Source organism: Euwallacea fornicatus, chromosome 1, assembly GCF_040115645.1.
Source record: "Euwallacea fornicatus isolate EFF26 chromosome 1, ASM4011564v1, whole genome shotgun sequence".
In the NCBI taxonomy this organism is placed as follows: domain Eukaryota; kingdom Metazoa; phylum Arthropoda; class Insecta; order Coleoptera; family Curculionidae; genus Euwallacea; species Euwallacea fornicatus.
The window spans coordinates 4,186,413-4,199,675 of NC_089541.1; the positions used below are offsets into that span (position 1 = coordinate 4,186,413).

Consider the following 13,263-nt stretch of genomic DNA (forward strand, 5'->3'; position numbering starts at 1 on the left):
TTGATGTCCTACTAACAGTACATTTATTGAATTCAATACCTCAAGCGTTCTATTAATAATTGTACGATTTTATCAAGTTTAATACATTTCGCAAGCAAATACAGAATATTAAATTATGTTTGGCGCACTTACACTTTATGATTAAAATGTTAGAGGTTAGCAGTTCGGTTAATTTCGATGAATTCCGGTGAAACGTTATCTACTTTATTTTTTCATAGTACATTACGCAGTATCGCTGTAGTTGACTAATGTTTAGTTTAATTCTTAATATTTCGTATTTTATGTTGTTTCCCGACAAAGTAATTTAGATTTTATTGTTGTTCTTCCTGCATTTCAACAGAATAATCTTTAGGTAAATATGCAGCTGAACTAATTGATTGATATATTTTAGGAAGATTGTTACATTCATGTTAGACTGTAGTAGCACAGTAATTTTAGGAATCTACTAGCAATTTTAAGTACCAAATTATTAATATCCTATCAAATAAATGTAACCGAATTTCCACACATCTTTTTTAGCCTCTCTTTGTTATTGTGATGTTATCTAACATGGCCGCCATATACAGATTACGGAAGGCATGAAGCTACGCCTAATACCCAATTTTAGGCACTCATTTCTCATAAAAAGTGATAACTTTTATGCAAAATATTGGTTAAGATCGCCAGGTCCGTGGAAATTATTTTCCCCGCGACGGTGGCAAAGTTACTAAGAATTTGAACTTTACCATAGAAATGGAGAAAACGACTAACATTCTGCACAGATTTTTTCGTTTTTACGAAAATCATCTTACTCTGCAAGGTAGCAGAAGTTTGAAAAATGGAGCCATTGATGATCTCAGTATATTCAAAAAAGCTTTATGTAGCCTTGATAAATACGTAGCAAGATAATTTCCACACATATGGCGAAATTAATCAGTCCTCACTAAGGCAAGGCTTTTCAAGCTCTTAATAACTTATCAACAGGATAATTTACATATGGGTAATGAGATTAGAGCAAACATTTGTGAGTTTTTATATTTACATGAAATAATCTGGCTGGCCAAGTTACCAGGAGCATAAAGAATGAAACTTAATATTTACATAGTCTGCTAATTAAAGAGAAAAAATCAGCAGTAAATTTGTATTTAAATAACACATAAAATTCATATAAAACCTGCTACAACTAATTTTAATTTATAATTTTCTAGCAAGCATTTCGGAAACCCCTCAAATGATCAAAACACATATCTGCATTATGTTATTTTTATTATTAATAACTATATAACCAGGCAACTGAACAAATTGCTCTTAGACTAATAACGAAAATTAGACATCTTAGAAACCCTCTACACAACCCACCCAACGAAATGCTGTACAAAAGAGCACAAATAGCCAAAATAACGGAAAGACTACAACAACTACAAACTAATTGAAAGAACAACCCACGCAACTGGACGATACTGAACCCACTTACGATAACAAGACAGACGAGACAATCCCGCTTCTTTTTTCCTTCTAACACCCTCTTAGAATGTTTTGATAGACAATAGAAAGGTCCGGTTTTTTTTCTCTCGATTGTATTCAAAAGTTAAAGAGGTAGCTAGGCAATAGCATAATATTGTTACAAAACAAAACTGTACCCATGGGCTGAAAGACCATATGGGTCGATGGCCCCTTTCTTTTGGAAATAAAGATTTGTTATATAAATATATAATTATATAACAAAACTATCCATTTCATTTTGTCAACTGAAAACATTAGCAAAGACCCTGACAATTAATATTCTATTGCACTTCTTAGTTACATTGAGTCCTCATATTTAATGTTTTTATTCACTCCACTATTGTATTATTATATCTTATTATATTATTATTCTATTTATTTTATCTATTTGGCTTAATAAACGTGATTTGAATCTACCTTTACACTGTCACCATTCATTACAATAACATTCATGGTTAAAATCAAGTTATTTGACTTTTGTTCAGTTTCTACAAGACTGAAGTACAAAAATAAAAAATAAGAGCTTTACCACGTAGAGAATAGAATTACCTTTAAAACGTGGCATAACGCAACCCCTTTGCCAATTTGAAAACTTAAAAAAGGTTGTTCCCAGGGGTAGAAGGACATTTCGAGAACATCTTTCTCGTCAATTGATGCCTCCCTCCCTATCAAAGTTGACGTGTTTAGTATTTTTTTGAAAAAACTACAAAAAAAAGAAATTCATCGTGAACAATTTTCTCCGGAACACTGTATAAGCCCATATTAATTTTAATTTATAGATGATTAATTTCAAGTTATAAATATGCAATTTTTGCTTCTGCTCTATGCTAAGCTTATATTTAAAAGTTAAGTAAATAACCAAAAACTTATTAGTACAATTTTGTTGATGGATCGTGATCGTAAGGAAAAATAATTATTTGTTTTATAAATAATTTATTATTCAATTAGGTACGATCTGAACACGTTGAGTCAATTCGGCTACATCAGCTTAAGAACTAAAAACTACCATGCTCGTTTGAGCCCCTCCTTATGCCTCAAAAATACCATTGTCAGCAAAACCAAGAAATCTGTCGGTCTATGTTATGACTATCCAACAAGCACATATATAATTTGAATTCCTTTCGGCATCTTTAATATTAGTCCAAGATAATTTATGGTTTTCTAAACGTAACATTCAGCTATAGAGTTATATGTTTACACCTTTAAAGCAATAAGTCTTTATGGGGTAGTCATATAACTGTACCGTTGGCGATTTAAAAAACCTACTTAAGGGCTTATCCTTAAACTTATCCGGTTTCATAGTATTGTTTTATAATTATAAACGCAATTTCTATGTGTTGTGGACAAAAATTACGTTTGCGATTATGATCTAGTGATATAAACGAGGATAATCATCGTTGCTTTGATGAGTTAAATCGAAATTATAAATGGTAAATAACCTTTTTAGCTATTTTGTTGGGCTTAAATCTTTAGATGGGAAACCAGACGTTGGCATCTTTATATCAAACTTTCCAGGCTGACCTGAATAAACCAAAACAGAGTTCCGTCAGTTTTGGACAAGAATGCATTAGTAAGTAAAAAAATTGCTTGATTGAGAGCTGATTCTACATTTTGGGCAGTCTGTTTATACCACGGTTTACAAATAACACACCAAATGCGCTTGTTGAAACTAATAACATTACTTCACTAATAAAATAAAATTGAAAGTAATATGTACCATTGTAAGTAGTTTATCATTTTACAGTCTCAATACTCGTTATCTTAATTTATCATACACAACAGGGTTTCTAAGAGATTAATTTTCAATAAAGGTTAGCTGAGTTCGAGTTAAGATTATTTTTCCTGAACCAACATATGTACTAAATATTGATGGTTTTGTCAATAAATCATTTTGAGAGTATGAAAAGATAACAAAGTTTAGTTCTAAAAGGTTAGAATTGAATCTCATATTCTCTCGTCTGGTGTATAAATTATTATTGCACATTGTGTGAAATTATTTAAGCAGGTATGTTTGCTAGAATATTTTTACTATATTTTTTATAATATGGTAGATCCCTATTCTTGAATAATGTACCTGATAATTGTCTCATATTATGGATATTAGGTATTAACGCATATTCTGTATGCCAAAGAAATGTGTCGATTCGCCTCAAACCTAACTTCATCTTTGTAGGCACCTTAACCGAATACTTTACACATCTTGAATTGTAGGGATAGCACTGTTAGCAACCTTTTATGTCGGTTTTTCTATTATGTTTACAATCATAAATCGTTCACACCGAACTAAATAATTTCACAGCAGAATATTAATCAAACCGTATTCACCTAAGGCAAATAATCCGTAACAACTGTTACACGCATCAGTCAATTACAAAACCAAAAAACAATAACGAATAATAGTTTTTGGGAATTTATGATATGATTAATTTATGACAATTGTTATTTTTTCTAGAAATTTAACATCACTCCATTAGACTATAATTATAAGAACCCTAACGATAAATTATAATAACCAATGACAATAATATTCAACACAAACATTATGAAGAAAATAGGCAATATGACCAAATAGCCAGATCAGGCAACAGCCTAGAGCACCCCTATACAGGGTATTAGTGAAATAAGTTTCATAAATTAAACCAATGATTTAGAACATAATTTTAAACAAAAAAGTTCCTTACAATAGGGATCACAAATACAACCATTTTATCGGATAATCAAAAAAAACATCTTTTGAAAATTGGCAACATCGCATCGTGTTCATTTCATATCCATATCTCCTTAAGTAGCTGCATAAACCAAATATGTTACATTTACGCAGGGTTTTTTTGGGTCCGATCGATTTAATGATAAAAATGTAAACATTATGTGATTTTTGTTTTATTATTTTGAAAAGCTACTTACCTTTAAATTTTTGTAGTTATCTCTAATTAGCATATGTTACGTAACACATTTTACATCACTAACATCACAATCCAAAACACAAATTTGTTATTATTTTTATTACATTAAATATTCCATAAGTTCACCATTTGAGTTCATGCATGTACAAAAACGTTTTAACCAATTTTCCCGTATACGATCAAAAATTCCTAACATATTTGTAGCATGACCAGCGGTAGAGAAAAAACGTTGTCCTAACTGATTTTCATCGCTTATTTTAGCGGCGTATACCAAAATTTTCATGAAACTTACCCCCGCTCCTCCTCCAAAAATCCAAACTATTAAGATTTCCAGATCTGGCAGGCTAATGATTAAGACCATTTCTTTCTATCCATCACTCTTTAAGATTACGATTTAAGTGCTTGACAACTAGACCTAAAGAATACTTTTCGACGTGGGTACTATTAATGGCTCGGGATAAATTCATGGACGGCTCACCCTAACTAACTTTAAGGGTAAGGTATTGTACGTAATCACAAAGGGAGAATTCGAATTAAGAACGAGGTCATATTAACGTATTAATTTGTATTCTATACCTTATTCTAAATATATCTGTTGTAAAGTTTTCTATGACAATTTTGTTTATTTCTTGAAATTAGGACTTTCAGACAAACAATATAGAATATAGAAAACCTTAGTATTAATTATTGTGGATAATATTATTGTGAATAATATGACACGATTATATACATAAATACAGCCTAACACCAAATACCTCCTAATACGAACTTTTACTCACATCTGCAAATGAAAGCCGAATTCCTATGTTTAATCGCAAACGGTCACATAATTAAACCAAAAAATGACTCCAAATATTTGAGAATAACGATCTACTAACTAAATATTTTTAAAGTACGAAAATAGAAATTATTAAACGCACAAATCAATTTCGATCGCTGATATATAAAGATAAAGCAATCAGTAAAAAAAATTGCAAGATAAATATTCAAATCCCTCTGTAGATGTGTTTCTCTTTTTGAGATACCCTGTGTAGGTATTTAGTCCTTTTTAATAGACTTTTCAACGTTTTCTTGCATGTTGGATTTATAAACATTCTAGAGTATTGTACAACTAACAGCATGCACTTTTATCAGTTCCTATATTTAATTTATGCAATTTTTATCTTTTTTAGATTTGGTTAATGATTTCGCACAAACTAATACCATGAATGTGTCTAAAGGCGACATCACCTCCAAACTTGGAATCATGAAATTAAATGAGAAAAAAGAAATCAACATTCTTCTTCTCGGCGAAACTGGAGCAGGAAAATCCACCTTTATAAACTCCATTTTTACTTATCTTCAATTCGAAGACTTCAAGAAAGTGGAAAAAGAACCGATTTTCAGTGTTCTCATTCCTGCCAGCTTCAGTATTGAGGATAAGAATGGCGTTATGAGGACTGTTAAAATTGGACAAAGTGACGATGTCAATGAGAATTTAACATCTGGTGCTTCTGCAACTCGAGCAGTAAAAACTTACATTTTTTATTTAAAAAGTGGAGTCATGGCAAGGCTAAACTGTTTAGAAATAAATAAATGTATTTAACGTTTTTGGGGTTTAAGGTGCGTCTAATAGATACTCCAGGAATGGGAGATACCAGAGGCATTAATGCAGATGAAGAAAACTGTGAAAATATATTGAGTTACATAAGTAGATTACATAATTTACATGCAATTTGCTACTTGACTAAATCACAGCAATCAAGAGCCACTGTTTACTTCAAATATTGCGTTTCTCAGATTTTATCGAGGCTGGAGAAGTCTGCCGGAAAAAATATAATCTTTGTGTTTACCCATTCTAAAGGTTTCAGCATCGATAGTTGCTCATGGCATTGTTTTTTAACACTTTTTTGTACAACATATAGGAAGTAACTATAGTGCGGGTGACACTTTGCAGTTATTACGTGATTTAACTGAGGAGATTCGGAAAAATCCAGCCCATACAGAAATCCCGTTGGATCGTAATGCATTTTGCTTCGACAACGAGGCATTCAGAACTTTGGCAGCCATTAAAAATGGAGTGGATTTAAGCCCGGAAGTAAGGCGATGGAGTATTGAAAGTTGGAAACGCTCTGAAGAGCAATGTTGGAAGTATGTTTCATTATCACACTTCCTACATTTTCTTCACAATATGTTGTTCTCAGGATGATAAATTATATCCTGGAGTTGCCACCTCATTTCGTGCATAACACTGCTGCCATCAATGAAGCTCGCAGAATTATTTATCAACTGTCGCAGCCAATGGCCGATATTGCACAATTGGTGAATGATAATATCCAAATTCTGAAACGGAGGGAGGATGAATTGGGAATCGATAGAAGCAGTCTTGCAGAACTGAAGAAAAAGCTGTATATTCCCATCATTGAGCTTGTGGTTACCAAATTATCTCAGCCAGTAACTGTATGTACTGATGTCGCCTGCACTGAAACATATGCGGTATGTAAAATAAAAGGATAAATATTAAATTGTTAATCTGTAAATATTTTTTTTGTTTGTTGTTAAATTCAGGTCTCGTCTAATTCATAAAATTGTTTTTCTATTTTTGAACATTACAAAATTCTGTAGGTTGACAACGGTAAACAAGAAAACCACTACAAAACCAGATGTCACGATCCGTGTTTTCTAAATAATGTTCCGAGAGACATTATTGGAAGTCCTGAGTTGATGAATTGCGCTTGCATAGGTGCTAGTCAACATTGCACAAAATGTGGTCACAGTTATAGAGTTCACATGCACGTGTACTATTTTACAGTGAAGAAACAGATTGAACAAGAAGATGAAATGGTTTCTAAGTGTATTAACACCAAAGAGCTGCTGATTCAAAATGCCCAAACAGTGATTGCCAATGTTCGGCAGAGAAAAAACTGCCTGGAAAACGAATTGAATACCATTGTTAAGTGCAATGCTAAGTTTGCTCATTTTTTATCAAATAATGCCATTGCTCCCTTTAGTGATCACTACGCAGAATATATTGAATATCTAATGTCGAAGTAAGTAGTTTGGTATACGACGATAACACTTTTTAGACATATATTTTTCAATTATCTGCGTCTAATTGTTAATTTTTAGAGTTTTTATAAACTTTTTGAATTATATAGTTAATATTTAGATGACTTTTAAAAATTTTTGCTTTATGCGATTGAAGGCAATATTTTATTCAAAGGGAACGACGCTTAGGAACAAATAGTGATCCGAGCAAACTTGAACATCTACGACGTCTATTGCGCGAACACACCGAGATGAAAAAAGTGTTTGCTGACGCCGCCGAAATGCAGAAGAAAATAGGGAAAAGCGACGCTGTCACTCCCCAAGATATTTCCAAAACTATGACAGAGTTGTTCAATCTCAATTTTAATGGAAAGAAAATTAAGGAAATGTTCGATTCACAGAAGAAAACTATGGGTAAAGAGTACACCTTTTCGGAATACTTGCATACTGGCGTGTTTGGAAAATCTGCGCCAAATACCAAGGAGGTTTCAGAAAAGAAGAAAAATGACAAGAAACCATTTGAAAAAAATAAAGGACCATCGTCGGCGGTCAAACCAACAACGAAGGTTCAAAGTAAGTGAAGTAATATGTAATTTTGTTTTGTGGTGTTTGTTAAATGTATTTGTTTCTCTGCATATTTCTGGATGTTCATGTTTTATTTCCATTCACTTAATAATTTTTATTTCAATACATCTTGCAGGAGGTCGACCCAATAACCATAGGGACGACAACCAACAACGCAACAGAGGGCGGTCAGCGGGACCTCATAATGCACCAAAGCGTAATTCTCCCCCGCCACCATACGATTATGGAAATTCCTATGATCGTTATCAACCTCCCCCAAATTTGCCGTTGCATAATAGAGGCGTACCAGCTTCTACATTTGAAAACTCGTCAGCGTTTAATGATCATTCACGTAATTTGTATCCACAACCAGGTCAACTGCAATTTCCTCAAGCTGCTGGTGAGTTACAATGTCAGGTAATCTGTAAGTTTACCATTTAAAGATATTTTGATACCACGTTATGGATGATTACCTTATTGAAAAAAAAAATACCAAAGCAAGTTCTTTAATTAATTTTCATCTTGAGAATGAAGACTAAAAATGTGTTTGAATAGTTACTGTTAGTGCATCAATGACTCTAGGTATTGCTAAGCACGATGATAGTGCGTCTACAATACAGGTGCACTTGACGCTTCCAGCAGGATCATCTCGGAATGAAAATGCTAGAGAGCAATCCAGAGATTTGCATGCCAGACGGGATATAACGGATACAGATTACTATGCTTAGTAAGTTGTAATATATTTAAAAACAACGAGAAGGAAAAGAGGAAATATTGACAAAATCTGCGAGGAATTGTTTAATGTGTTGATATCACTCTTATAATGGTCACTGTCAGCTATTTTAGTGACAAAGTATTTCCATCCGATAAAAAAATTCTTGAATTCGAGTCGAAATACCTTTCTAATACGCTATCCTTTGGTTACGGATATAATTTTCACCAATTATGATGAATGAATGAAATATAAATTTCCAATTAAAGCATAGTTCTTTAATTCATAAAAATTCAGATTGCTTTAAAATAATTCGGAATTTGAAGGGAAAGGAACAGATAAAAAATGGAAAAATACTGTTTATAAACTAAAAAAGAAAAGGAATGGGTTGCTAAAAAATTACGACTGAATAAAACCGTGCTTAAATATTTTTTGACACAGCTGGTAGATTGAGAAATTTTGCAGTACCATATTATACCGTATGGTAACTTTAATTAGAATAAATTTAGTATTTACATGGGATATGATTTTTAGCAAAAATACTTAAACTCGTTAATTTTTATTTTATCAGATACACATTATTTGGTAGGATTCTGATGCTACAAATGTCAATTCCTTAGCTTGGTTGACAATTACCCGCAAAAAATTTTAATGGAAAGGGGGTTCAAGTAATACATAATTTTAAAGATCTTTTCAACCTGACCATTTAACATATTACTTTTCATCATAGAGCAAAATAGTAATAAAAATAAATTATTTTCATATTTAAATGTTGTTTATTTACTTGTAACTTTTTAGCCTACATAAGTATACCGAATGTAATGAAAGTAGCATAAGATATTTCAAAATTACTTTAGAAAAATGCATGCTTAAAATTAACTTTTAAGCCCTCTACCATGAACAACAAGCAATTGCTCAAATAGATAATCTTAACTAAATGGGTTATTTCCTGTTGTTCATGCCATTTTGTCCACCTTGTACAATCTGTATGATAATATAGTTCGCTATTTTTTTAGCATTATTCTAATCAAAGTCTCATTATTGTATATCTATACTTTTCCTTTCAAAATCTAAGAGAATTCGTGCAACTGAAACGGACATTTGGACGCTTATTATTTGCAGTGACTCAAGAGGTCCTCCCAGATCCGATTTCCATCCGAGAAATTTCGGAGACTATTTTAGAGATTCTCACCCGCCAATGCAGGGATATCTTCCAAGAGATTTATATGCGTACCCCCCACCGATCAGAGAACATTACCCACCTAGAGATGCTTACCCTTCAAGGCACGATTATCCTCCCAGAAATCCGTATGTTTCAAGGGATTCATATCCGATGGATCCCTCTTACGTACCCAGAGAAAGGGAATGTCCTCCGTTCAGAGATGGGCAATATCCAAGGTGAGTTTTCAGAGACATGATATTCCATAACAGTTTGAAAAGGGAAAGGGAATTGGAAAAGGTCTTTCTGGGATTTATTGGTTACCCCGCTATATTGTTTGACCAAAAATTGGTGAATAAATAATAAGATGTTCTAGGTTAACTTACCTATAGCCAATGTGCCTTCATTTTGCCGCTGCAGGACGTCAGTTTGCAAATGAAAATCGTTATTTCGAAATAATTGCTAAATTAATTTATCAATTTACACTTATTTTGGAACTAAGAGTTGCATGATCTTTTTTTTAATCCACGAAAATATTAAAAATGGCAGTTTGTCGGTAAATAAAAGTTTTTTTTTCATCCCCTGTACGAATTATTTTATTTTTTCCTCGCCACAAGCTGATTTTAACTTCGAACTTTTTTTGTATCTAGTAAAATTTAAAAAAGAGTTTTAATTTTAAATAACTACCAACTTATATAGATAAGTTTACCTAGGATGCCTTATTTTTGGTTCAGAAATTTTTGGTCCAACGTTGTATGGTTATTTCAAGAACACCTAGTAAACGTATACAGAACATTAGAAATCATTCAATATTTTTACCTCCGATGTCGTTTGACATTTTCTGAACCTTATTTGATTTATTCGAATGAACCTCTTTTCGATTTTGAAAATAACGATCCTTAGTCTCCCAATTTAACCGCATATAAACTGACCTTTGTTTAATATTATTTATTATAGTAAGAAAGGGACTTATGGGCTTTCACATGGACTCCAATATTTATGTATTTCTCTCTGTTGAGTTTGAGAGACTCATTGCTATATAGTTTATAGTTTAATTATTTGTATGAATTTATTATCAGAATCTGTTTTATGTTCTCCTTTGAGTCACCTGGTACGTATATCTAGATGTTCTAAGTCATCCTGCCTAAAATTCTTGCAATATGGACATTTAATTATATTTTTTCGTTGGTTTGGGATGCCAGAAAATCCAATAAGAATTTTTGAATTTATGTCATAGGGATAATCATCCGAGCCAACGTCATTACGCCGATTATGACAATCGTGGGGGTCAAAGATATGATGGACAAACCAGAAATCACAATTATCACCAAAAGCACCAGAACAACTTTAAAGGGGGTAAGTAAAATAGAAACATTTTGTTTTAACAAAAGTTAATACACATATTAGCATGGTCCATATTATGTAGTTGATGAGTGCGTATATCTTTCACAAGTTTATAAAAGGGGTTTATGTGATTACGTTACAAACTTTGAGGGTAGACTTCATTCAATAAATAGTTCATAAATTATGAACAAAATGTATTATGAAAACGAAACGTTTGCTAACATCTCGATTTCATAATATCGAATTTCAAAGTTAAAAGTTTATATTCATTATATTATAAACAGACACATTTTTTATTTAGTATTAAGTAAATCGAAATCTTTTAATTAGATTGCCCTTTACACATATAACAATAATTAAAAATATATATTGTTTTTCCACAAAATCTAAATTTGCAAGGTACAATGAAGTTGTGATCGTTTAAACGTATATGTTTAAAGCATCGAATACCTTCTATAATTTGTGACATCAGGTCTAAAAATTGAATTCCTTGAACTGAAAAGTCGCCGAGTACCTAATTTTAGTTAAAAATGTATGTTTTTAGTAAATTAATTTTAGCGAACATTATGTATTTGATTTGCCATTTGAACTGTTCGGCTTGCATATATATATTTTTTTTACAGTAAAAAATTATAAGGGTAACGTAGTTCGTCAATACAAAAAGAAAAATAATAAACCCAATAGAGATGACTCTAACAGTGGTAATGATTCAGATACCTCCGCTGCATCAGGAAATAAGTAACAACTTTAAAGAGGACCAGCATAATATTAGTAGTGGTAGTTGTTATCCGTAGTACAGTTTATTTTATAATATGGAGACATACAAGATTATACATAATCTTAATATATATTTCGTGTTAGTTTGTGGTATAATTATGGTGGAAGACTGTAAACTCTAAGTTTACGAGAAATTTGGCTAAAAGTATCCTTTAACTTGGTTTTGTCGATGCCATTAGAGCCTGCTCTCCATTATTGTAGTGTAGCATACGAAAATAAAAATACGTTTTGAATTTGAAAGAAAGAAATGAACATCACAAGTTCATCTATAATGTTTTTGTTAATTAATTGCCCATTATGTTATTCATGGTGACATAAGTGCTAGCTGATTACAATTTACAATTTCTCCTTTCATGATTGTTAGGATATTAAAATAATCTTCAGAGTGACAATTGGTATAGAGATGTCGGGACTCTACATGAGAGTCCGCTAAACACTTATCTGGAAAACTCTTTGAATGCTCAAAATTGCTGGGATTCTTTTTTAATGTTCATAGAAACCAATTTTTTCTCTACGTTAATTGTAGAGCAATTTGGATTCTAATAGGCCGCAATAAATATTCCCGCACTAAACACCACGATTTTTAATCTTTTAAATTCTAAAGAAGAATTTAAGAATTCCAGAAGTTTGCATTTTTAAAAGTTCATTATCATATATTATTACAAAAATGAGTTAGTATTAGAATATTTCTGTGTTATATTCTTAATTCACATGGTGTGAAATATGCGAATGAAATTATTTTGAAACTCTCTTTTACCCTCTAAAGATGATTTGGTAATTGTAAACCTCTATGGACATTAGGGTTTCAGGATTGATTCAATTGGCATACATATTTTCATATCTCATAACCTATTATCACTGTTATAATTATTAATATTTTCATGGAATATTATGATTATGCTTTGTAAATTAAACGAGATATGTAAGGGGTGAGAAAAACAGATTGCACCGGACTATGTAGCTAAAAATTCTTTAGGTAGAAGGTTTTCAATATTGTTACCAAGCAGAAACTTTACTTGTATTCCAGACTTTGGTGAGAAATTGTCTTGGATCTTACATTATATCTCTTAAGTTAAGTTTTCCAAGCTGTATGTCTCCAATATAATTAAGTAGTGATAGTCTTGTGAAATGTTGTTATTGATTATTGAATTGAAATAAATTATACAAATTTGAAAGAAAAACAACTCACAATTTCAAACACCACTCTATATATTTCCTCAGATTTTGAAGTTTCTTAACTTTGCTCAAGAACGAAAAAAATCTTTGGATAACTGTCCTACACGTGTTTTTCGAGA

General features: G+C 31.9%; 1 protein-coding gene across 8 annotated transcripts; it reads left to right on the forward strand.

Annotated features, from left to right (window-relative positions):
• The first annotated feature begins 217 nt into the window (after positions 1-217).
• Positions 218-13,152, forward strand: LOC136341616 (uncharacterized). 8 transcript variants are annotated; one of them, XM_066286779.1, is made up of 13 exons: positions 234-352; positions 2,930-3,052; positions 5,558-5,931; positions 5,988-6,228; positions 6,290-6,515; positions 6,569-6,860; positions 6,990-7,414; positions 7,588-7,985; positions 8,113-8,376; positions 8,559-8,703; positions 9,811-10,086; positions 11,085-11,203; positions 11,815-13,152. In XM_066286779.1, exons 2-13 carry the CDS (start codon positions 2,956-2,958, stop codon positions 11,931-11,933), a joined length of 2,976 nt encoding a protein of 991 aa, XP_066142876.1. In that variant the 5' UTR covers positions 234-352; positions 2,930-2,955; the 3' UTR covers positions 11,934-13,152. The 8 variants fall into 8 exon arrangements, with proteins under 8 accessions (XP_066142930.1, XP_066142876.1, XP_066142884.1 ...); XM_066286787.1 differs by having other exon boundaries at positions 2,956-3,052; XM_066286806.1 differs by lacking the exon at positions 234-352 and adding an exon at positions 4,647-4,880 and having other exon boundaries at positions 2,986-3,052.
• The last annotated feature ends 111 nt before the right edge of the window (positions 13,153-13,263 follow it).

What these genes read in the sequence shown, in the direction of transcription:
- LOC136341616 (XM_066286779.1), top strand. Translation starts at nt 2,956, where the DNA reads ATGGGAAACCAGACGTTGGCATCTTTATATCAAACTTTCCAGGCTGAC. An exon ending in GATACAGATTACTATGCTTA is followed by an intron (nt 8,704 to 9,810) that starts GTAAGTTGTAAT and finishes TATTATTTGCAG; the next exon opens with TGACTCAAGAGGTCCTCCCA. An exon ending in AGAGATGGGCAATATCCAAG is followed by an intron (nt 10,087 to 11,084) that starts GTGAGTTTTCAG and finishes TTTATGTCATAG; the next exon opens with GGATAATCATCCGAGCCAAC.